The sequence below is a fragment of the Phragmites australis genome, chromosome 1 (genome assembly GCF_958298935.1).
Source record: "Phragmites australis chromosome 1, lpPhrAust1.1, whole genome shotgun sequence".
Classification (NCBI taxonomy): Eukaryota; Viridiplantae; Streptophyta; class Magnoliopsida; order Poales; family Poaceae; genus Phragmites; species Phragmites australis.
Genome location: NC_084921.1, coordinates 36,571,109 through 36,596,740, shown reverse-complemented (window position 1 = coordinate 36,596,740; position 25,632 = coordinate 36,571,109). Strand labels below are relative to the sequence as shown.

Genomic DNA, 25,632 nt, shown 5'->3' with positions numbered 1-25,632 from the left:
CTTCACCCACCTCCCCTACCCGGGTGCGGATCTTCGCCTCACCCAGCCCAGCCGAACAACCCTCGGCACCCCAGCACCCACCCACGGACCAACCGCCGCGCTTCTCGGATTCCAGCTGTTCCCCGTGCCCTTCCCTCGGATCCCTGGCCGTACGGTGGCAATGCCGAGGTGGCTCCCATGATGCGCTCGCGCCACGCCACCCCGCCATGTGCGTGCCGCCACCTTTTGCCAGGGGTGGACGGGGCAGATCTCCGTGCCACGCCCGTTCCCCAGGCAGCCTCTAGCTAGTACTAGCCCGTGCCGCTGCCGCTGCCGCGCGCCGTTTCTTGCCGTCTGGGCGTGGGCGCGTGATCTCGCTCGAGGAACGCCGGGGTGGTGGTGGTTGGTGGCGCCTTGCGGAGCAGCGAAAAGGCTAGGGAGAGATAAAAGCTGCCGCACTTTGCTGCTCTGCTGCGCCATAGGTGTCACGAGATTTGAGCTTTAGGCTTTCCCTTTCCCTTGGCTCGCAGGGGGAGGGAGGGAGGGAGGGAGGGAGGGAGTCGTTCGGGAGGGGAGCCGTGACATCCCAACTGTTCTAATGGCGACCCTTGGTGCCGCTGTCTCCATCGCTTCGTTGGGGGCGGTAGGCTGGTTGTACTGGTAGTGGTAGTCGTGTACCGGAGCGGAGTACAGCGGAGTACTAGGTCGGTGGTTGTAGCTTTGCGCGTGGGCCGGCCACTCGTGCGTTAGCTTCTTCTCTTTGCGTGCGCCGGGTAGGCGGCGGTTGGTTGGTCGGTTCTCGTGAGGATCGTGGGGTGGCGGAAGCGGTGTTGTTGCTCCCGCTCTGGTTGATGAGCATGGGGCATTGCTCGGACCAGAGACCGGCGTTCGAGGTGACCAAGGACCGGAACGGCGCCGACCAGGTCGCGATCCGGTCGCCGCGGGGGGCCTCCGTCCGGGTCAGTCGCTTCTGCCTCGGATTTTTTGCGGGTTCCGACGGGCGATCGGCTCGCCGTTTCTCGGTCTTACGACAAGCTGGTCTGATGTGAGCGTTTTGGTTGATGCAGGTTAGCCTGCACGGCGGCCAGGTTGTCTCGTGGAGGAACGAGCGCGGCGAGGAGCTCCTCTTCACCAGCAGTAAGGTGAGACCTTCGGCTACCGATCTCGGTTCAGTTTCGTGGCAATGTGGCTTCTCTAATACGTTCGAGAGAAAGAAATTGGTTCCGTGCCAGTGACCGGGTGTGATTGTTATTCTATGATTGTTGAACGGGGATTTAGTGAAGAAAAAAAATGTTTGCACTTGCAAATTGATGATATTTACGACACAAAATGAGTGTTCATCAGTCACTAATTCGTCCCTGCTCTGTATCACTGGTTTACTGCATGTATGTAGTTAGTTTATGTGATTGGACGAAGGCAAGGCCATCTTTTTTCACTAGAGGATCATAATTTTTCCCCTTAACATTTCTTTTGGGGGAGATGGCAAATTGGCAAAAATCTTCCTCTAGAACCTCTCGCTTGCATTCTGTTTATCTGTCTGTCACCCTTTCTCCTTAATTGTAGCAAACCTTTCAAGACTTCTTACCAATTCCTGATGTCCCCTGCTTCTGACTTTCTGTATGGGAGAGCACAAGGACTTACAGTCTGCTTTCTTCACCATTGGTTTTGCACACAGGCAATCTCGAAGCTGCCAAAAGCGACGCGTGGTGGAATTCCAATATGCTTTCCGCAGGTATTGTGCTATTTCTGTCCACTCTATGTTTTTGTAGTGAACTATGCAAATCTGTGACATTTTACAATTAATCGTTCGTGCAATTTTACTTTTGAATGAGGGCAAAACTGAATATTTTAACTGTTTTTTAGATAAAGAATGTTTTAACTGTTTAAAACTGTCAGTTTGGAAACTGTGGAACATTGGAGCAGCATGGATTTGCAAGGAACAGAATATGGACCGTAGATGACAAGGCTCCACCACTAAATCATAGTGATAGCAACAACAAAGCTTCTGTTGACCTTCTGCTAAAGCCATCTGAAGATGACCCGAAGTGCTGGCCACACTGGTATGATGACAATTGCTTTGGCATAAATGCATTTGCATCACCGTAGGATATGAACTTTCTATTACCGTTAAATGTAAGCAAATGTCAAAGTATTATCAACTAAGGTGTCGGGGCTTGGTTGGTTTCTCTCTAAGAAGAAAGGGGGATTATTGGTCGAATAGCTCCGGGCATGTATTTTCTGTGGACTTCCTGAGGACAAATTTCCAAATGACCTAATTTACCAGAACCTGGTTCTATATAAATATTGACATGCATGATGTATATGATGGAATAGCAATTGGGTAATAAATTAGAGAAGCTAAGATTGATCCAATGGCATGTTGCTTCATCGATCATTCCTTCCATGCGCACATTTTGCTTACATATGGAATCTGGACAGGCTACACCTGTCCTGATATAGATGGGATGCTCTGTGTAAAATAATTTAGTTCTACTCAAAGCTAAGTTGCTTAATTCTCTGATGAAACAAACAGTGTATGATTTAATGAGTTCATAGACCAAATACACAAATGGAAATGGTTAGGGTTAAATAACATACCCATCTGCTGAATATATGCATGCTGCAAGTGTTCTATTCAATCTCTTACAGATGAGGGCGTGTTTTGAGTGAAATTGAGCCTCGGCATAAACTTTGATGTGGAGCTTTGTCTGATTTGGTTGTAATTTGAATTTCAGTTTCGAATTACGTCTCAGAGTTTCTCTTTCAATGGATGGCGACCTTTCATTGATATCGCGTGTCAGAAATGTTAACGGGAAGCCATTCAGTTTCTCATTTGCTTATCATACATATCTTTCTGTTTCTGACATCAGGTATGACATTGTTTGTTTGGTTAATCCTTTCATATTCCTTGAGTTCCTTGTCATATGCTTAATTTAATGCGATGTTTGTTCCCCACAATTTTTTTTTAAACAAGATCACTATTTTGTTTGATATTTCTGTAGTTTAATGGATTTTATTAATACCTTATTTAAGCCATCATCATTTTTTCTTCTCCTTGAGACAGGGCTCAAAACTAGAAGTTTTTCCTGAGAGAAAAAAAATAAGATCACTACGTAGTCTTTGTAAGATTACACTTAGACACAGAGATTCCCCACTTGAATGCATTAAATGTCCGAAGGCTTTAAAGCTACAATTAGAATCTTCATTATTCAGAGGCTTATAAGCTTGATGAGAAGTGAAATTTGTGTATAAGCTACCAACATAAGTAGATAACATGCATGCAAATACAGAATGAACCAACCTGAATTGGACATTTCAGCATACCTTGCTTACAAAAATTTCAAATTGCACAGAGCTAACTTCAATTGGATTTTCTTAGGAATCTGATATGTTGTTACTACGAAGCAATGCACAGCCCTCACTTGAGGCTTAATGATCGGTTATGAACTACATCATTCATGTCGTCACAATCAACAAAACATTGAACTTTCTTCCCTTTTATGATCTACTTTTCAAAAAAGAAAAATCTCCTGCTACTTTTCAAAGAATAATAAATAGAAGTTTCCTGACTTCCGGCGATAATATACAAGTGTTGACGTGTTGCACCTTGACTCCAGTGAAGTGAGGATAGAAGGCCTGGAGACCCTTGATTATCTTGACAACCTTAGCCAGCGGGAACGTTTTACAGAACAAGGAGATGCTATAACATTTGAATCAGAGGTAACTTTGTTCTATGTTTATGTACATGAATATACTCAGTTTGCTTCAGCATTTCAGGTATATGAGTCATTTGTCTTTTGACTATACTGCTAAAGCTGCATACTTGTATCCATGGATATGAAGTTGTGCAGATGCATCAATTGCATCATTGTTTGGAGTCCTCAAGTCTACTTATATTGCTGTTGGCTCTACTGACTATGTGCAAGTAGCTCATAACCAGCGCCAATTGGAATACTTTTGAGCTTTAACTGGTAGTTGCAAACTTGCTAGAAGCTTTAACTGGTAGTTGCAAACTTGCTATAAGCTTTAACTGGTATGTTATAGCTTATTATATGGAGGCTCAGCTCTAAGTATGCACATTTTTTTTACTGTTCTTGATGTGGTTCCGTCTGCTCTTGCGAATTGCTCCAGTGGGGATATTTACAACTTAAGAGGTGCTAACTGTTGCGCAGGTCGACCGAGTTTATGTTGGCTCCCCAGGCGTAATCGCTGTACTCGATCATGAAAAGAAACGTACATTCATCGTAAGAAAAGAAGGGCTTCCTGATATTGGTAAGATTATCTCCTTCCCTGCCACACCAAACAAGAAACTCTGTGGTAACCGAGCAAACGACTTATTGCTCTTCTTCTTGGTCATCAGTTGTATGGAACCCCTGGGAGAAGAAGTCAAAAACTATGGCGGACTTCGGCGATGATGAGTACAAGCAGATGATCTGCGTGGACGCGGCCGCGGTCGAGAGAGCCATCACTCTGAAGCCAGGCGAGGAGTGGACGGGGAAGCTGGAGCTCTCCGCTGTCCCATCGACCAACTGCAGCGACCATCTGGATCACCCGGGCAGGCTGTAGTGCTCCGAGTTCGCCCCCTGACGAAAGGCATGTACTACTTTTTTCATGTACATGGGATCACTAGGTCCGGTCCTGAACCATGATCAGCCAGTTGCTGAGTTTAAAGTTTATGTTAGATGCAAAGATTGTTGTGATCGACTTCGTTCCTGGAGTGTGAAGGGTATACGTGTGCCGTAGCGTCATCAGTTTTTTACATCTCGCAAAGGTGCTAACAGAGTTGCAGGGTACAGTCCTGAATCTAATGCCATCTGAAAGACAATCGAAGTTGGTGGATTCGGCGGCCACGTTACACTCTTGTTTCTATACGCGCTCCTTATACACAGTTGCACAAGACGACTAGATGCTTGACACGGTGGACGAGGCACCTGCTCCAAGCCAGAACAAAATGGTAGACGAGGTCAGCCTGGCGTGGTGCCAGGCTGCAATATTGCAAAAAGGTGGGGTACTAGTGCATCTGATCCTCGAAGATTTTAACCTTCAACCCACCGCCGTCCCTAGGGAGCACGGCGTACCGGGCGTGCGTTCCGAGCAAGCGGTCCCAGACCACGAAGAAGGGCTGCGAGAAGTTGCGTCGCCCGCCGCCGCGCTGGTGGTGCACGTCGTGGTACGCCGTGTTGTTCCCGAACGCGGCGTGCAGCGGGTTCCAGGGTGCCGCCACGCCACAGTGATCGTCCACGCCCTTGACGGTGGCGAACACGAAGAATGCCGCCGCGGCGCGCGGAGACATCCCCGAGACCAGGTACGCCGCCGCGCCCGACAGCGTCTCCGTGAGCACGCCGTCCACCGGGTGGCCGTACTGGGCCGCGAACGCGTACGGCGCGGCCACGCGGTGGTGCCACGAGTGGAACCGGCGGTACATGTACCGGCTCGAGTGCATCAGACGGTGCATGAAGTACTGCCACGCGTCCAGCACGAGCATGGCCACTCCGAACCGCGCCGCCACGACCAGGAACGGCTCCGGCGTCAGGCTCGCCGCGCGGTCGGCGGCGGCACCGTCTCCGTCGCCCGTCAGCTGCACAAGAACGCCAGACAGATTAGTTGGGTGCATTAAGGATGAGCACCACAGATGAGCAGGGAAGTGTCGGTGCAAGTGTACGCACGGTGCATGGAAACACCAGCGCACCTACGTACGCGTGTGCAACAGGCTGCTCTGTGGACAGCACATCGGCATTGACCAGCGGTGAGGCTGAGACACCTGTGTGGTTAAGGCCTTCAAGGATCAGGACTACTCTTCAATGCTTGTCAGGCTAGCCATTCCATTCGGATGAACGCCGAGCAGGCGAAGCACGGCAGAGGCTACACTCAGCTCGATCAGCTTGCCTTGGCAAATACGCTTCTGCTGTCAATGCTGATTTTGGGTCGGGCAACAAGGCGGTTCGCGTTAAATATGATGATGTCCGGTGCTGCGAAAAGAATGTAAATTGCGACACAGGTAAAGGAACCAAGGAAGAGCTGGGGTCAGCAGTCACGACGAGAGCAGCCGCAGTAGGAGGATAAGACAGGGGAGTAAGATTTTACTATCGACATTATACAACGTGGAGGTAGATAGTTCTAAAAAAAACTTGTTGCCGACATAGTGTTATTACCAGATCATAAGGTATATATATTGTGACGTGAATCTTATCTTAAGATATTTTAGTAAAATATATTATACTTATTACAATAACTAATACTCATTAACACCCAACCTCACTTTATTACCTAGTTAGACCGACTCCAGCAGAGACATCATCCCTAACCATCCCAGTGCATAGTGCTACAGTGTTGATTTGCTACTGTCGAGTGAGCAAAGCAGCACTTAGCAGAGCCTCCATCTAGCACTAAAGTGCCACTACAGGGAAGCGGACGGAAGGAGGGGGCCGCAAATTTGCAGCGGAAACATGAGACTATAATACTATTGATAGATGATGAAATGTGGACTCGAGAGAGAGGAAGAGTAGTTGAATGTAGAAAATATGATAGTTATTGAAAATAAAAATATAAAGTATTATAATATTATTAGGAGATACGATAATAATTATTAGTACTAATAAACATTATGGTCGTTCTTAGTCTAACATTAGTCCCTGACTTTGATGCATGGCATCCGTTTCAGACTTTGACGCCTCGAAGGTCATGCAAGCACATGCTTGAACTGGAGGTCTGAAGCTGCTGGGGGAAACGTTGCCATGAATGAATTCACCGGTTCCAGACGCACCTCCTTTTTTCCGAGTTCTGACTTCTGACCAGATAGATATCAGTTCAGGATTAAAATTTCACCAAATTTTTGGTAAAATTTTGTGAAATTTAAGAATGTTGAAGGAGAACAAATATCTAATTATGTAATTTTTGTTCACTGGCATGTAGGACCACATGGCATAAGATGAAAAATAACCGAGAATTCATGAAATTGTGAAACGAAATTAAAAAAATTATAAAACGAAATTGAAATCCCTGATTGTCTTGTCGTGTTCTACTGATCCCCACCACCGAGCGTCTATTACTTTAACCATCCTCGTAATTATTTTTAGTTACTCTTGTTCGTCCCAGTTGTGCTTACACATGGTATAATATCTGTCCTACTTTGTTCTCTGAAGACAGAGGTGTGCTTTGGATTAATTTTCAAGCCAAAACCATTTCATGTCAAATACAATATCTATTAAGGGAAAAAAAAAACCGAGAACACACATTGCGCACAGAGCACAAAACACGTGCACGGAAGCTCCGTTTTTTCTTTCCTTGGGTGATCCAAACCAAGCACGCAAAGGAAGAAGACAGCATGCAAAAGTGGAAGCTACATTGTCAACCTTGACGGAAATACTTAGGCATTAAGGCATGCATGCGTTAGATGTTGAAGTGTGGAGCTTAACGAATTAAGTACCTTGAGCACAGCGACCGAGATGGCGACCTGGATGGCCTGCTGCAGGAGCACGCCCTTGACGACGTCCTTCCTGGAGGCGATGTTCTTGGTCTCCTCGTCCCTCCTCGAGTGCAGCCTGTACTTGTCCAGCACCGTGGTTCGCCGCAGCAGCACCTCGTAGATCCCCGAGTACACCCAATACACGGCCACCGGCGCCACCGTCACCACCAGCTCGTCGACGCCCATGAACCCCAGCAGGGCCATCACTGCTCTCACTGCCGATGGTCGCGCGCGAGAGCGAGCAGGCAAGAGAGGAGAGGCCCGCGGCGGCTTGAGAAACGAGAGCTAGCTGCTACTTGCCAAGCGCTTGTGCTTGGGTAGCCTTTCAGCCTCGACAGCTTTGTGCTATGTTTTGTTACTGCCATTCTCGGTGCATGCGAGGTGCCGAGGTATATATATATATGTATGGGCCAAGACGGACTGGACTGGGCAGGCGTGATCCAAGGGAGCGAGTCTTGGTGACTTTATGGACCGGGCAGTGTAAGAAGCGCAAGGTATATACACTAAAGAAAAGTAGAACTTTCTAACCGTGTTTTTTTAATGGAGATTCCAACCGTGTTGATATCCCACAACGACTACATCAGACCCGGATAAGAAATTTTAGTACGCAAACCTTTTATGGTAGTAGATTTTAGTACGCAAACCTTTTATCCATAGCTGGTAATAAGCATGGACACAAATTTAGAAATGTACTCATAGAGCACGGACACAAATTTAAAAATACACTCACAAATACAGATAGATATCCTCTATCTATAGGGATTTTAAGTGTTGCCATCTCTACGTAAGACAGGACGTGATCACAAAGTTTGACATGCATGACAGGCTATCGCCCCACCTGATTAATTATTTGCGACTGGTCGGCAACTCCCGAGAAGAATCTCCAGCGTTTCCAAGCCTTGGCACGGCTGAACTTCAGCCGCCGAAATTTAATCCTGGAAGAATTTTGCACGTTCCTCGGTTTGCAGATGCTGCAAGGTTGTTTCCTAACACTGTCCCGTATAATCAATTGTGCTAAGCGGTACTGAGTATTTATTAAAAAGAAAAATATTTTATTAGCTGTATATATCTAAATATAATAAATTAAGTTTATATTTAGTTGATTGAATTTGACACTATAATAGTAGATGTAAGAGTTAAGATGATGATTGGTTACTAATATAAAGATTAATTTATAATACTAACTGTTAGGCTCACTTTTTGAGTCAGATTGTCGACTAAGATAATACCATATATTTATATCTATCGGACTAAACTTAAATAATAGATACAAGTAAAAAAAATTAAAAAGAATCTACACATCTGTTGTACAGAAGGAGAAAGATCCCAAGCACCAAACACACCCTAAATTAACAAACCGCGCTTATCAGGTTCCCTTGCATTCGCGCTCGCAGCCGCGCCGTGTGGCGGCTGCCGAGAGCTAGCAGCGAGTATCGCGTTCCCCGTCGGCGTCGGGCATTTCGTCCAGTTGTGGAGTTGCAGGTCTGGGGCAGTTGGGAGTGTGGCAGATCGGACCCTAAATTTGATTGCTACTACTAGCTGCTAACGACTCTGACGCGGTCGTTCGAAACACTAGATAAATAAATAATGGCGGGACCGAGACATGCATCGACCACAAACGGCCGGCCGGTCTAATTTGCCAGGAGGCGAGAAATTAATGCACTCGCAGACGCCGAGCGCGACTAGTTCATACCGACGTCATCTGTTTTACGGCAGGCGTCACGTAGGGCACGTTGGGTAACAGCACCGTCTGATTTTCGTTTTCGTTGAACTGGAACAGTGTTTAGTGATTGTTCCGTCCGTGTTGTTTGTTTCTTGAAGAAAGAGCATACTTGGATGGACCGGTCAACTCGCTATCCGCGTCGTTTTTAAGACCCTACTGGTTTCAGCCGTTTTTTTTGAAAAAATGATTTTGTATTGTGAATTTTAAAAAGCCGATTATTCAAAGTTGATTAGCTTTTTATGTGGACGAAATGTATAATATATATAATATCATATTGTCAGCCTCGGAACATCATCACTTAGAATACACAAATACGAGCTTTTAAATTCTAGTTATAAAAACAACTTTTGATTCTTATAATCACTCTAAAATTAGTTTGTTTGTTTCAACATTTGTTCCAAAATTAAAAGCTAAAATAAATAGGATCTAAATTTTAAGACCGATCAACTCGTATTATTAATAATGTGGCCTGCATTTTGTCTCACACTACCCACGAGTCGCGCGTGTATACTTTGCTCTCGCAAACTTACCTACCTTTTTTTATTTTTATATCTCAAAAATAACAAAATATATAAATATGTATTTATTTTAAAAAGATGCATAACTATATTTCCGTCGCTCGTTAGAGGGATGATAAGTACTTCCAACTGTAGGGATCGATGGTGTTATATAAGATGAGTGAATTAGAACACTAAAATTAATTGGCTTTAAAAATTTTATAAGATAAATATATATCAATTTTTATATAAATATGTCCTATGTTTATCTAGTGTATCTACTTTAATATTTAAAAAGATTTGCAATATATAGCTAATCCTAACAAACCACTCTAGTGTATTCACAAGATAAATATAGAACATATGTCATTTGTATCTAAATATGTTCTATGTTCATTTAGTGTGTCTACTCTACTATTTAAAAAGTTTTGTAACCTATAGTTAATCCTACAAATTACTCTACGAAGGTAAACATTCGAATGTAGATTGCAAATATGTCAATGCGAAAACGTAAAGATATTAGAGAGAGCAAACTCGGTATAAGAGATTTTTATCTCATAATATTGATGACATAAACACCACCTCTAATCCACGTTAAAGCAATCACGTAGACTATAGCTTCCGAACGGCACTCGGTTAGACCCTTGAGCCACCAAGATAAGATCTCATCATAAGTCTCTCTTCTGATCACTTACCACTATCTTCACTTCGGAGCTTGAGCTACCAAGACAAAGGTCTCTGTATCTTTGTACAAGCTTCTTGTCGCCGCTCCACACCAAGGCTCACGATGCCAGTGAGTCAACAAGACTCTAAGATGCTAATCTACCACTTGGTATAATATAGGATCACTTCTTGATCCACTCTCTAAGTAGCAACACCTAGCAGTAATTCTCTCTAGGTCTATTAGTACTAATCACCTCCTAATCTTGTTTTTAATTACCTTAAATGATCGATTTTAACAATTTGATAGCTTAAATGTCTTCTTAAGTGTCTATGTCCTTCTCTGGACTACAACACACTTAAATGCCTGGGTAAGGAGTGTTTATAGCATCAAATCCATGAACTAGTCGTTGCTCCCACAGTAAAAAAGATTATGAATATTAGATGATCTGACGTTACAACAATACAAACATCGAACTATCCGGCTGTGTAACAACAAAAACTAGCTGCTAGACCCGCACTCAAACTCATTGCAAACACCATATATTTTGGTGTAACCTTAAACTCCATCACCAGACTATCTGTTGTGTATATTTAGAGCCAACCAAGCCATTTCTCACTGTTCATTTATCCGACATGTAGGTCCTCTAATCATTGGACTATCCTATGTGTACAACCACACCAGACAAGCTGTTGCAACATCTCCTGAAAAATGCTCAAGTGTGGTCAACTCCTCATCGCCAGACCATCCAACATGTATTGCATTTTCATCTTCATCTGAGAATGCTCTGGTGTGCACAAGCTTATGATCGTCGGACCATCCGTTATGTACAAAACTCCTTTGCACCAAAATACCGCTCTTGAAAAATGCTTTGGCGTGTATACTTTACTGATCACCGGATCATTCAGTGAGTGCAATTTTCTCTGAACTCGTTCAATTCAAACTTTCTTGAGTTTCACTTCGATGACTTCTTCATATAATATATCTATGAGATATACTTAAAAAAAATATACTTGATAAATATATTAGTCATATTAACTATGTTACATTAATCATTAAAATCAGACACATGCTCTAAAAAGATCATATTCGCTATACCAATGGGCAACGAGTTTAAAAATAAAAAAATGTTACATTTTATTGCTCTTAAAATTCAAAATACTTTTGAAATAATCATGAGAAGTTCAAAAAAATTAGTGATGTATAGGATACTACCATCTAGCTATCCAAATGTTTTTAGACGAAAATGTAATCTGTACAGTGAGAATCAAAAAAAAATTATTGCATAGAATGTGTCAGGCTCTGCATAATAACATTTATTCTCATGGCACAAGTAATTGGTTGAGTTGTATTTTTTTAAGAGCTAGATTATAGCATCATTCTACATTCAACGGGCAGCAGTATCCTTAGTTTTGTAATTTTTTTCAAATGAATGCCTATTTTCACATTTTTTTGTTTTTCGAAATATAAAAATATCCAAACTTGCCAGGCCCCTTTGCTCTCGTCTCGCTGACGGAGAAATGCTTCACGTACGTGCATGTCCAACCGCCCCAAGCCTGGTAAGTCAACACTGGTGGCCCGGCCCGATAGGTATCGCGAGCCTATTAATTTTAGGCCATATGGGCTTATCAGGATGGGCTAGTTAGATAGAAGAAGATTTCAAGCCCAAAATGAAGCCAGAGCCTCTCCTCAATTTCGCCTCCCCGGCCGCCGGCGGTCGGCTCGTGACGCCCTCCTCCCGTCCCGGCCCCTCGCCGAACCCACACGGCACCTCCAAGTTCCCTTCCACCGATGCTCGCGTCATCTCGGATTCTTCTCTCGTAGTCGTTGGCTCGTTGCCCGGGCCTCCTCCCCTCTGCTGGTGCTGGAAGTTCAGATCCGTCCCCGTCCGGACTTGGGGGTTGATTTCTGCGTCCACTGGTAAGGATGGAGCTTGCTCGGATGGATCCTCCTACAAGTTGGTTTTATTCTGGATCTTCCCTTCCTGTGCTATGAGCAATCAGAGTCCAGTCCAATCTTTCTCCCTTTCTGGGATGGTAGTCCAATCAGAGTACTTCGCTGCGATTTTCGTGCTGCGTGGTGGAGTAGTAATACGAGTTTATCTTTCCGCATGCAGTTCGCGTTTGGTGAGCGGCGTTAATCCGCGTTTGGCAGATCGGATTGCTGCAGGGAAACCGTGGATTTTTTTTTTTGAGCGGGCGCTGTTGCGGAGATGCAGAAGCTGGGGGATTTCAGGCTCCCTCCCTTTTTCAACTACCCGCCATACTTCACGTAATCCCTCCTCTCTTTCTCTCTCCGCTGCCTTTTGTTTTTCGTCCAACTATGAACTCTCAAGTGAACGTTAGACGAGGCCTTCCCGTGCGGTCAACAACAATGCTACAAGTTCACGATACATAATTCTGTTATCTGCGAAATTCGCAGCAGTACGAGGAAGAAGTGACTTCGAGATATTGCTGAATTGGTGATGGGTGTAGATTTAATCAGTGTTTTCAGGGCGAAAAAATCGATAGAAATTTTGTGCTCCTAGCGTTCAAGTACTAATGTACTATTGTGGTTCAGATACTTGCTTTTATGCTTACGTAGTGGATTAGTCTGTCTAAAAACAGTATTGTGACATACCGCTCGTGCTTGTTTTCTATTTCTGCAGAGTTTTTAGTTTAGGGAGTATACCATCTATCCAATTCCCATGATGAACTGTTAGTTTGGCATTGAACTTAGTTTGCTGGACAAACAACAGAGTACATAATTGGTTTGTGGTTACACTTTAATGTAAATTAGGTATCACAGGACATGTTATAGACTATGACCACTAACGCCAGAGTATTGCTAAACTACATTTTCAAGGTTATGCACTAGTTTAACATATCTGAATCGATATTTTGTTCTTGAAAAGTAATAGTCTGAAGCAATATCTTGTACATGAATGTTAGTTTCCTATCATATTGGTACTCTATGTAGAATTGTGATGTTTTTATTTCATAGCTAGTTGTCTTCCATTGGATGGTGATACTTCTCCCGTGTTTTAAGAGCCTATTCGTATCAATTGATGAATAACTGCATTTACATGCTTATTCATTACCAAACTCCCGCTTCATTATATCTAAATCTCTGAAAAAACTCCACTAGAAGTTGTTTTCAACCGTTCTTTCGAATATCAGAACTGACAGTTGTAGCATGCTAATATGCAGTTTGCAGCCTGTGCGTGAAACACGGGAAACACAAGTGCAGCTATGGAAAGATCTGATACTTGATTACTGTAGAAGCCAAAATATACATATAATCTCCCTGGAAGAAGATTTTCCCTTGTTCTCCAATCCCAAGATTGAGAGTAATATTCATTTATCTTAATCCTATCTTTGACACATTGCTTCCTGCTATTCATCCAAAATATGTCTTATTAGAGTAATTGTAGAGATCATTTGTTTCTCTGAAAATTTATGCTTAGTACTCTGGCATAATGGTAATTTGCACAGAGGGTCATTTTGAGCATGCCGTATTAGTTATACATGTAAAATTATTTCACTAGACTAAACTACTATATTTTTGTGTACTGAATTTATAGGCTTTGTGTAATGCAGGATCTCTTAGCCATGAAGCAAAGGAAGTGTTCCTCGCAGCTCTTGTTAATGAAGGTTCATTCTGTACACTGCTAAAAAATTTAGTTATTGTTGCAGTTTTTATGGTAAATTTAGGCAGTGTGGTGTAATTTGGTTTGATGTTCAGCATCTGTTTGAAATCATGCTGAAACTGCAGGACGTGCAGAGTGGATGGACAAAGGTCACAAAAAGTGCCTTATTCTTTGGCTACGGATACAGGATTGGGCCAATTACATATTGAACTTTGTAAGTCTTCCTTTTCTGTTTGACATATTTCCTGAGAAGCTAGCAATTTTCCCTATGAAGAAATAGCGGCAATTTGTTCATTGTGTCATAATAATAATATTTCTCTTTGCCTTGTGCTTGCAGGTAAAGGATAATGGATTGGAAGTAATGACTATTGAAGAAATACGCTCTGGAATTGATACACGTGGAACTAGTGAGTTTGAAAAACTTCACAGTGATTGTCATAGTCGGTGGAAGGGCACCGTGAACGAATGAAGTGGTGGTGGAGGGAAGGAAGGTTTTGAGGTCGCAGAGCTGAGCGCTTGAACTTGGGCGGTGCTGTGGCGTCGTGCCTAGGGACAAGGCTCGGGATAGGGTGGTTTTGGGGTTTTCTCTTCTTGCTTGATCAAATGAATCTGGTGGCATTATATAGCCTTGGTGCCTAACAATTCAAACTAACCAATTCTTATCTCTAACCAAATCTAATTTATCTCTAACTCATCTATCTTATTTCTAATTTATCTCTAACTTATCAATCTGAAGAAGCCGTTGCCTGGGACTCCTTGTGCCTGCACTTGTACTGCCGTCCCCACATGACATCTCTCCCTCCCTCGGGAAACAGCTCATCGTCAAGCTGGAACGCTGGGTAACAGAGCCAAAACTCTGGAACACTCTCCCAAGAGGCTTCTGACGTTGGTCTTCCCATTCACTGCACCAATATCTGCCACTCACCATGGCATAGCCAGGAGCGCACCACACGGTTAGGCGTTGGAATGGCACGCCCATTATGAACCGGTGGCAGCGATGGTGGCGCTTTCGGTGGTTCTCCAATGAATGGCTTCAAGAGGTTAACGTGGAACATCGGATGCGAACGGGCTCTTGGATGCAAATCTAGGCGATAAGCCACGTATCCAATGCGCTCAATCACCTTGTAGGGCATGTAGAAACACGCAGACACCTTGTTCGGAGTAGCGTCATAGAGAGTTGTAGCAGTGCGATGGTGGAGGCACAACCAAACCCACCGGTCTACTTCAAAGAACAACTGCCAATGCTTGTCGTCATAGAAATGCTTGTTGTGTTGCTGAGCTTGGAGAAGATGCTCATGGACCTCTTGAAGAAAGGCATCTCGGTCCTTCAGTATTTGATCAGCAGGAACCACTCTGGCAGTTCCCAAATTATATATTTGCAGTGAAGGCAGATCGCGGCCATAGACCATGCAAAACGGAGTCGTCTAGAGCGTTGTGTGGTAGGAGGTGATGTAGAAGTACTCATCCCATGGTAGCCACTGGATCCATTGATGCGGCCGGTCTCCAGTCATGCACCTGAGATACATGGTGATCACCTTATTCACCGCCTCGGACTGCCCCTTCGTCTGAGGATGGAAGGCGGTGCTCATGAGTAGCCGGACGCCGGAGAACTTAAAGAGCTCTTGCCAAAACCAGCTAGTAAACACCGGGTCCCAATCAAAGACTATGGTGACCGACAGTCCGTGGAGGTGTACGATGTTGGTGAAGAATGCACGGGCCACAGTCTCCATTGTATACGAGTGTGCCAGGGGAACAAAATGAGCGTACTTGGAAAAATGGTCGACAACCGTCATGATCACCGACCTTCCATGTACCCTTGGAAGCGCCTTGATGAAGTCCATCGCCACATCCTCCCAAACCTGTTCGGGTGCTGGTAGAGACTGCAGCAAACCCGCAGGATGCAGCGTTGGCACCTTGTTCCTTTGACAGACGGCGCAAGCGCGTACAAACTCCTCCATATCGCGCCTCATGTTGGCCCATTCGAAGTTGTAACGCACCCGATGAAGGGTCTTCTGCATGCCCTCATGCCCAGGTTTGTGCGCAACCATGAGGATGGTGGCCACTAGTGGAGATGCGACGCGAATGTGCACCCGACGGTCATGGAGGACTAGATCGTTACGCACCTCCCACCCGGCCCCCATGTTGCCATGGCTCACCTTGGCCGCTAACTCCACCAGCTCGGGCACAGTGGTTGTCTCCTAACAAATGTCTTCCAGGAGATCGAATCGTGGTTCTGAGATCGCCGAGAGGTGTCCGCCCTTGTCTTCCGGAGTGTCACGGCGTGAAAGCGCATAAGCCACCGTGAGCTTGCCAGGCTTGAATTCGACCCTGAAATCATAACCAAACATTTTGCTGGCCCAGCGATGTTGTGGGATTGTCAAGAGACGTTGATCCAACAAGTATTTCAGGACATACTGGTTGGTCTTGACGATGAAAGCATGCCCCCAAAGGTACAGGCGCCAATGGCGCACCGCGTACACTAGGCTAATCAACTCCTTCTCATAGGCCGCCAGCTTCATATGCCTTGCCGACGTGTGCTTGTTGAAATATGCAATTGCCCCTTCGCCCTGATCTGATGGAGCACTGCCCCAAAGCCTGAGCCCGATGCATCGCACTCCACTATGAAGTCGACAATGAAGTTTGGCAACTGGAGAACATGTATCGTCATTAGGGCGTGTAAGCGTGTTTGAGCTCAGTGAAGGCGTGCTCAGCCTCGGACGACCAAGAGAAGCCTTCCTTCTTGAGGAGGCTCGTCAATGGTGCGACGATCGCTCCGAAGTTCTTGATGAACTTGCGGTAGTATCCCACGAGCCCTAAGAAGCCTTAGAGTGCACATACCGACGTGGGACGCGGCCAGTCTGTGATCGCCTAGATCTTTGACGGGTCCATGGCGATGCCACTTGCCAACACCACGTGGCCGAGATAGGCCACCTCCCTCTCCCCCGAAGTAGCATTGGATCGTTTCAGGAACAACCAGTGTTGCTGCAAAAGTTGGAGTACAAGGCGAATGGCTATAGATCAAAATATCGTCAAAGAAGACAAGCACAAACCGATGTAAGTAGGGCCGCAAGACGGAGTTCATAAGGGCAAGGAGCGTCGTCGACATGTTCATAAGGCTGAATGGCATCATCGTGAACTCAAACAGACCTTCATGGTCCGGAATGCCGTTTTGTGTATGTCCGGGATGTGCATCCGGACTTGGTGATAGCCCGAGCATAGGCCTAGCTTGGTGAAGAAGCACATGCCCTTCATCTCGTCCAGCAGCTCCTCGACGACGGGAATATGGAACTTGTCCTTCACTGTTTTTTCGTTTAGCGCTCGGTAGTCCATGTGAAAACGCTAGGTCCATCTTGTTTTCTTACAAGCAGTACGGGAACTAATAGGCCGATGTGCTTTTGCGAATCAAGACGTGTTGTAGCATGCTGGCGCATTGGCGTTCCAACTCGTTCTTTTGCAATGGAGGATATCGAGATGGTCGCACCACCACCGGGCCTGTGCCCGGCATTAGATGAATGCGATGGTCGCAATCACGGGCGGGCGGCAACCCTGATGGTTCTTCGAAGAGCTCTTGGAACTCGGCCAACAGTGCCTCTAGCAGATTTTGCGCGGTACAGGCTTGCAGCACTGGTCGTGGACCACCTCTCTTCATATGCTTCCAAGTCACACGTTGATACGATTGCCAAAAGAACATGGTCATGTGGTCGAAATCCCATACGACCGGCTTGAGAGTGTGCAACCATTGCACTCTGAGGACCACGTCATGTTCGCCTAGTAATATGGCGTAGAAATCCAGTTTGAACGTCTCATCTCCGATGCGCATGTTTTCGCCATGGTAGACGCTCAAGCTTGAAACTCAGTTGCCGTTTGCCATCGCAACATTGAGCCCGGGTCGATCACTGGGCATGAGGCCGGCCTCGCGCGTAGCTTCCTCGGACAGGAAATTATGAGTCGAGCCTGAGTCGAGAAGCGCCTGGAATGTCTTGCGGCTAATGACCATCGACAATCTCATGGTCTCACTGTGCTTGATGCTCGAGAGCGTTTGCAACGAGATTTCTGGCTCCTCTGGCTCCCTATCGAACTTGTAGCCCCTGCCGCCATCAGGGTAGTCGAGTGGCCCGAACTTCTCATCACAGTTGAAGCAAAGACCCTTCACCTGGCGATCAGCCATCTCCGCGGTGTTAAATACTTGAAGCGTCGCAGGCGCGGAGCAGCGTTCCCAATCGTCGCCTCGCCCCCCGGTTGCTCCTTCGTTGGGGCGGCCGCCCGTGGCGCACTGGGTCACGCGCGTGGTGTGTCAACTGCTGCTTGTACCCGAGCACGTCTCTCGAATGCGGGGGGCAAGTACATGGCTTTTTCCAGCGTCTGCAGGTGTTTGAGCTCGACTTCCGTCCGTAGAGGATTTAGGAGGCCCGTCGTGAAGATCTGTCGGTCACGTCGTTGCAGCATCAAACTAGCGCCAGGAGCTTCTCTTGGTAATCTGCCATTGTCCTGGTTCGCCGAAGCTGAGAAAGCTTGCCCAGGTGATTATCTTGAATTGGCGGCCCGAAACAATGATGTACGTGCTCGACGAAGCTCCCCCATGACGGCATGTCATGGTCCCGCTCCAACTTGAAGTACCACTGTTGCGCGTTGTCCTCCATGTGGAACGAAGCGAACCACACCTTGCGGTTTTCCGGCGTCTATACTCCCCTAAAAAATTGTTCACACTTGTTGAGCCATGGCAGGGGTTGCCCTTTCTGTTATAGCGAGGGAAATCCAGCTTAGTAGCACGCCATGACCCGCTTGTCGTGGTTGTCGGTCGTCTCCTGAGGCTTTTTCAGCGGTTGCGCGCTACGCTTGGTCTTGGTCGTGTCGTCAATCGTCTCTTCTTCGTCGTCGAGTGCTAGGCCGTGCCCAGATCCGCTCGAGTTCCCCAGAGATCGCCAGGTTGTGAGCCACCACCTGGTTCTTTAAGTCGGAGATGTCCCCCTTGATGCCTGGGATCTACTTAAGATTCTGCTCTTGGGTCATCAACTGCTCGCCGATGTCTGCGAACTATCTGGAGAATCTAGAGTTCATCTCGGCTGGGATCTGCTTGAGATTCTGCGCTCGGGCCATCAACTGCTCGCCGATGTCTGCGAACTGCCTGGAGAAGCTAGAGCTCATCTCGGCGAGCTGACAAACAATGTCGTCCAGATTGACATCGCAAACGCGGCGTTTGGCTATGATACCAAATTATCACAGCAGGCGGAAGGGCGCCGTGAACAAAGGAAGTAGCAGTGGAGGGAATGAGGGTTTTGAGGAGGTCGCAGAGCCGAGCGCTTGAACTTGGGTGGCGCCATGGCGTCGCGCCTAGGGACAAGGCTCGGGATAGGGTGATTTTGGGGTTTTATCTTCTTTCTTGATCAAATGAATCCAGTGGCATTATATAGCAACAATTCAAACTAACCAATTCTTATCTCTTACCAAATCTAATTTATCTCTAACTCATCTATCTTATTTCTAATTTATCTCTAACTAATCAAGCTGAAGAAGCCGTCGCCTGGGACTCCTTGTGCTTGTGCCTGTACTGCTGCCCCCACATGTCAATGATGAGATTAGCATTTGATTTGCCATTGTCTTGAAATATCAGTATATCTGGGGCTCAACGTATTTTCTCCATTGCGTCGCAGCAACTTGCAGTAAAAACACTTGATGATGTCTAGATATGTCATTTATTCATGAACTGTGTGCGTCATAAGGAAAACCTAAGCATATAGCTCGAAACAAAGCTATTCTTTATCCTGCCAGAAGTGTGTTGCCACATTTGATTTATTTCTTTTGTATTACAGAACTTGCGGGAATTGATCGTGGTGTTCTCATGCGGGCTTTGCGGCTGTTGGAACAAAAGGGCAAAGCAGCTGTCTTTAAAGGCACTTCAGCAGATGACGAAGGCGTAAAATTTTCTGTCTAAACTTTTTGCAGTTCTCAAACAGGCAGACCAATAATTTTGATCAGTGTCTTTGAACATGCGTCCCTGTATAGCAGTATGCTGATTACACTCTTGTTGGGTATTTGTCTGCATGTTTTTCAGTGCTGCGGTTGTTAAGTGAGCTTTTCGTCTTTGCCCGTAGTCTGAAATGACCACACCTATAACAAAACGATCACACCTATAAAACATCTAAGAAACGGTTGAATGGCTCTCGCCTCTTATGCTAATTAATTTCTCTATTATTCTATCTAATCAGAGGTATTAAAACAGTCATGTGAGATGGATTAGGGGTTGTTTGAAACGGGAGAATGTTATAGGAATTGAATCATTCAGGAAAGTTTAGTTTTTCGTGATTTGGAGCAAAGGGAAAAACTCCTGGAATTCATACAAAATTCTTTTGAAATGGCTTCAATGCCTGCAAGTTATTTCGAAGCAAACAAACACCACCTTTGGGTCATTTATCTATTTATTTATCACATGCATCGTTTGTTTTTTTACTGCGTTCTTTTTTTAGGGCAAAAAGAAATTGTTTTACCCTTACAGAATTGTTAGAACGACTCTTTGTACGTGTAGAAGATGCTCAAATTTTCGTTGCTTTTCCCGTGGGGCTGCGCCCATCTGAAATGTTGGTAGGCACCAGAAATCGAGAACCTTCCTAGAACCGAGCCAGTTGACGAAACAAAATAGATTCTTCTCATCTTTCAACGAAGCTGCTAGGGGCTTGATTGGTTGACTGCAGGATAAGATTATGATCTGACTAATGTCTGATGTAAATATACACTCATATCCTAAAAAGATATTCAAATCAAATTCTCTCATTTATCATTGTCATAAAACGATAGGAGTAACCAATCATTACGGGTTTATATTCATTCATATAGACAATTTTACTTATCCGTGTTATAAAATTAACTTCATGTGAACTATTAATTATAATCTTAATTCTTATATCTGTTCATATAACTTCAAATTTGATAAGTAAACATAAACTTAGTTCAACATATTCAGATAAATACAACTAACTAAATACTATTCTTTTTAACGAATATAACTTTATTTAACATTTCTTTCTAACCTACATATAGGACATATACTGAGAAGACCACGTATTACAACCAATCACGCCGTAGTTTTCTTGTATGATTTGTACTGTCTCAGCCGCCCAAGCAGAAGCTTGCGAGAACCCGATTCTCCCCTTCCGCCACTGACAGGTAGACCACGAGGAATCAATCAGCAGGCCGTCCCAATCAAAGGAATCTGTGGGCGCAGCAGCATTTGATTTCTGCGATAGGATCAGCGACAGTTTGCCGTCAATTTCAGCCCTCATTGTGCCCACCTCACATGTCAGCTACATGCATATCTGCATCCCCATCCATTTATTTGTTGCTGTCGATGAAACTGAATAAATAAAGCCAGCACGCAAACCTGTAGGAGGGGATTCTAATTTACATACATACCCTTGTCCTGGTTCCTTTCCCCAACTCCAACTCCATTATTGATCCTTGAGAGGAGGAGGAGACAGAAGCGAAGTTGAGAGAACAATTCTTCAATTAGCCAGGCTTGTTTTTTTTTTTACATCGCGGGTGCTCTCTGATATGCTCTAAGCATGACTTGTGATGGGGCTAGATTGATAGTTTCTTTTATCTTGTTTGCTGGAAATAGGGGGGCAAGGAAAGGTAGATGGCGTCAAAGAGGATTCAGAAGGAGCTCAAGGATCTGCAGAAGGACCCTCCTACCTCATGCAGTGCAGGTCCTATTGCTTTCTTTCTTGCTCATTTTTGTGTGGTTTTTGCATTTTTAGCCGTACCCTTGTGTAGGAATCAGATTCTGTACACATGCTTCTGGATGGCTTCTTGTTCTGTGCTTGCCTCATTCAGTAGAACTGTACCAATAAATTTCTAGCCTAACTAACCCGATAAACACCCTTGTGGTGGGTCATGTGCTACAGGAGGGAATAGATATGAGAACTTAGAACGTTGTTGCATGGAAATGGATCGGTTCCATGCTCACTTTTAGGTACTAATTCGTTGTTGACAATCTGCGGGAGTAGACCTTTACTTTGTTCTGCAATTTGTCAGATTTTAAAGAGGATTACTTACAAATATTTGGAGTAATATCACATGCTTAGCGCCCCCGCCCCCCCCCCCCCCCCCCAAAAAAAAAGGAAGATGAAGGTGATATATCGAATTGTCTGATTTGTCCAGCAATGTAACGAGTAGTTAGCAGCATAAACATCGATGGACATTTTGATTATTATGTTTTATTTATGGATTAAACTAACTAGTTATTTATCTTATTTTTTTGAATAATCTACAAGAGATTTGAAAATTTAAACTAGCTACACCCATGCTGTTTTCTATAGGTAACATTTCAGTCATTAGTATAAAGCAGTATATCATTTTCTGGAACCCGAATTCAGTTTGATCTGCTCAAAGAATTGAAAGACATCCTCCTGTTTCTTTTCTATTGATGTATTAACACTTTCAAGTTGATACGTCATCATTACTCTAGTTGGTTGGCATGTGCAAATCGGGACGCAAACTATATTCAAAAGAACCATGATTATTAATTTGCTGAGTATTTTGTATCACCTTGTGTGGGTTGTGCCGTTGAGCTTGGTGATGCACCATGAACATCAGAAAGAATTATGGTTTTAGAGTGCATGTGGATCCCGGTAGAAACATGATGATATGGTTCACGTGAAGTAATAAGCAGTCAAAAGTTATTAGAGGAGGACTGCCCTTGCAGTTGCTCTGTTTTTCAAAGAATAAACTCTGAACTAAAACTAAGGCCTAGTTAGGCGAAATATTGTTTTTTTTTTTTTGTCTTGGTGCCATTTGTTTTGACCTTGTTTCAAGTTCTTTTATCTGTCTTGTAAGTTCTGTTCCCTATCGAATCTGTAGATATCGACCCTATGCCCATTGGATAAGATGGTTTCAGTGCAGTGTGTAACCTTGAATTTTATTCACTCAAATCACATACCTTGTTGTTAACAGGTCCTGTGGGTGAAGACATGTTCCATTGGCAGGCAACAATAATGGGTCCATCTGATAGCCCATATGCTGGTGGAGTTTTCCTAGTCACGATCCACTTCCCTCCTGATTACCCTTTCAAACCACCAAAGGTACTGTAGCTGATTGAGAATTTGAGCATTGATCTATCAATCCTTGTTTCTGTGCATTTTTTCTTATAGTTATTATTTTCCCACTTTTATTTTGTAAAAACAAGCATATGCATAAGCTCATTTCGCATCCTAGGAACATGACTCCGGCATATGCGCTTGACATCTACGGTGTTTAGTACCTTGATAAACCCTGTATTTGTATGTAAGTGGATGTGCCTGTGTTTATTGTGTACCTTTTTTTATTAAAAACATACTTTCTGAAAAGCATTCAAAGCCATTCTTGTGAACTAGTTCCCAGTAGTACTATATATGAAATCAAGGGATTTAAAATGATATTTATAAGCTAAGGCTCAATCAGATTCTTATATATCAAGTTGTGATCGTCTTGCACAAGTACAAGGTCAACTGCACCATTAATGATAGTTCAGAGTTGTTTTTCTACCTCTGAAATCTTTACAGTGTACTGCTTCCATTTTTCTGGATTTTGGCGAAGGACCAAGAATGCTTCTACAGTTGTCTGTGTGCCTTTTTTAATTGCTTAAGTGGTCATGCAGTTATTTTGAAGGAGGCAGTCCTCAATCGATACAAGTGCTTATTGTTTGTGGTTATCACAATTCATGTGCAAGCTTGAAACTTTTGAAGCCTTAAAACTCATCTGCCTTATCGAATACCCATATCCTTAAAATTCAAAAGTCGATAGAGTCCAAAGTATCTGACCCCTGCGCTATGCGATATGCAGGTGGCGTTTCGTACCAAGGTGTTCCATCCAAATATCAACAGCAATGGAAGCATTTGCCTTGACATCTTGAAGGACCAATGGAGTCCCGCACTAACTATTTCCAAGGTTGGTAATCCCATCTACAAACAATTCTTGGTAGGTCCTTCATAGTAGGTTGAATGAATAAATCCCACAGACTTTTGCTTTCTGTTTGCTTATAGGTGTTGCTGTCCATCTGTTCGCTGCTGACTGACCCAAACCCTGACGATCCTCTGGTTCCTGAGATCGCTCACATGTACAAGACGGATCGGCACAAGTATGAGAAAACCGCGAGAACCTGGACCCAAAGGTACGCCATGTAGAATCTGGTCACTGGAGTCGATGCCGCTGCATCATATTACTGGACGTGTCTCCTTGTGTGTTCGTGTGCTGTACGAATCAGATTGGGTTTGCAGTTCAGTGCACTGTGATGCTGACTGTTCTATTGTGTCACTTGAATCAGTAATTCTGAATGTCAAAACTGGTGTTTGGTTGGAACGTTTTGCGTTGGATAATGTGGCCATGCGAGCCAATGCCTGCAATGCAGTAGTTGCTTGCTGTGGATGCTCTTGTGCCATTCTCCTCTGCACTCTGCAGCTCATTTGCTGTTCTGCTAAAATCTTGAGCTCATCGCTGCCTGTGCTTCTCGGTTTCTTCTATATTTTTAAACAGAATTTTCTTCCAACGTCATAAATTTTCTAGTATTCTTTTCAGTAAAAAGCGTTTGTATAGACATATACTTCTTTCTGTCATGCGATGCTGGCAGCAAATGTTTTGGCGGGTACTCGTCTGACGATGAGATTTCTTCCAGTGTTAAGGAATCTATCTATTAGACTTTACTGCAGTTTGCTTTGGGCAAAAAATCAAAATTAGATAATATACATGAGTGTATTTACCGAAATAGATAATATATAGTCGTATTTACTAATTTAGCATCCGTATTTGGTAAATAACAATGACGTTCATATTTCGGCAGGAAAAAGTATTTTCGGCATATCGTGTGCTGAATATGACACTATAGTCTGTATTTGACACATCGTGTGTCGAATATGGTCTATTCGTATTACTAATTTAGCATCTGTATTTAGCACATCGTATACGAAAAATCTATTTTCGGTATATGGAAAATCTAATTTTGATATACGGTGAGTCGAATACAGATGTTAAATTAGTAAATATGAATATATATTATCTATTTTAATAAATACGTCTATATATTATCTAATTTTAAATTTTTGCCGAATGTTGATGCGGTTGCTCGACATGCTTCGCTGTTTTCTGCGCGATGACGCAGTAGTCGTGCCCATGCGTTTTCACTGCACGCACGTACCAACTCCATTCATGTCGGGACCCACCGGTGTAAGGACAGATCAATACTGGTATCATATATTGTGTTAGGTATCAAATTTAATATACAAAGACTTTATAGATGATAATAAAAAAGTATATTGTCATAACTTAAAAGTTATTATCCATTACAAAATGATTTTTGATGGTAAAAAAAATAAAACCGCAGCTAGTGTAGATCATTTATTCTTTCATTCTTGCATGCAGTCGGCAGAGAGCAACATCTCAAAACAGTCTTTCTCGGAGTAATCATTAGTGTTTTTTCCGACTGATCTGTGTGGTTATAGCAAGTGTAAGTAAGTCTCGTACCCGTAAGTTGTGGTAAAGTAATGAAATTAAGACAATTATAATAATAAAGCTTACATGGATTTATTTGCATAAAGACATAATTTAATAAAAAACATTTACATAAATGGAAAGTAAATTCTGAATTTAAATAACCTTAAGAATTAACCTTCTTAACATAAATCACCTCACCGAAATTGATCATCTCAAACATGA

The 25,632-nt window shown here is 44.0% G+C and overlaps 4 protein-coding genes across 6 annotated transcripts; 3 read left to right on the top strand and 1 right to left on the bottom strand.

The window, feature by feature from the left end:
• The first annotated feature begins 524 nt into the window (after positions 1-524).
• LOC133917048 (putative glucose-6-phosphate 1-epimerase) lies at positions 525-4,708 on the top strand. The gene is made up of 8 exons (XM_062361002.1): positions 525-938; positions 1,047-1,121; positions 1,655-1,711; positions 1,876-2,039; positions 2,715-2,849; positions 3,597-3,699; positions 4,152-4,251; positions 4,340-4,708. The coding sequence occupies exons 1-8, from the start codon at positions 831-833 to the stop codon at positions 4,543-4,545; spliced, it is 948 nt and encodes a 315-aa protein (XP_062216986.1). The 5' UTR covers positions 525-830; the 3' UTR covers positions 4,546-4,708.
• Positions 4,709-4,917: 209 nt separating this feature from the next.
• LOC133917056 (sphinganine C4-monooxygenase 1-like) lies at positions 4,918-7,884 on the bottom strand. The gene is made up of 2 exons (XM_062361013.1): positions 7,406-7,884; positions 4,918-5,557 (listed from the first exon to the last, which is right to left on the bottom strand). The coding sequence occupies exons 1-2, from the start codon at positions 7,646-7,648 to the stop codon at positions 4,991-4,993; spliced, it is 810 nt and encodes a 269-aa protein (XP_062216997.1). The 5' UTR covers positions 7,649-7,884; the 3' UTR covers positions 4,918-4,990.
• Positions 7,885-11,994: 4,110 nt separating this feature from the next.
• LOC133917041 (vacuolar protein sorting-associated protein 25-like) lies at positions 11,995-20,036 on the top strand. Its single transcript, XM_062360990.1, has 7 exons — positions 11,995-12,245; positions 12,442-12,596; positions 13,514-13,653; positions 13,904-13,957; positions 14,079-14,167; positions 14,291-14,360; positions 19,764-20,036. Exons 2-7 carry the CDS (start codon positions 12,538-12,540, stop codon positions 19,883-19,885), a joined length of 534 nt encoding a protein of 177 aa, XP_062216974.1. The 5' UTR covers positions 11,995-12,245; positions 12,442-12,537; the 3' UTR covers positions 19,886-20,036.
• A 1,243-nt stretch (positions 20,037-21,279) lies between these two features.
• On the top strand, positions 21,280-24,282 carry LOC133917025 (ubiquitin-conjugating enzyme E2 5A-like). Of its 3 annotated transcripts, none has more exons than XM_062360970.1 (5): positions 21,280-21,462; positions 21,566-21,653; positions 22,900-23,027; positions 23,767-23,871; positions 23,967-24,282. In XM_062360970.1, exons 2-5 carry the CDS (start codon positions 21,584-21,586, stop codon positions 24,105-24,107), a joined length of 444 nt encoding a protein of 147 aa, XP_062216954.1. In that variant the 5' UTR covers positions 21,280-21,462; positions 21,566-21,583; the 3' UTR covers positions 24,108-24,282. The 3 variants fall into 3 exon arrangements, with proteins under 3 accessions (XP_062216954.1, XP_062216963.1, XP_062216946.1); XM_062360979.1 differs by having other exon boundaries at positions 21,281-21,432; XM_062360962.1 differs by having other exon boundaries at positions 21,282-21,653.
• The last annotated feature ends 1,350 nt before the right edge of the window (positions 24,283-25,632 follow it).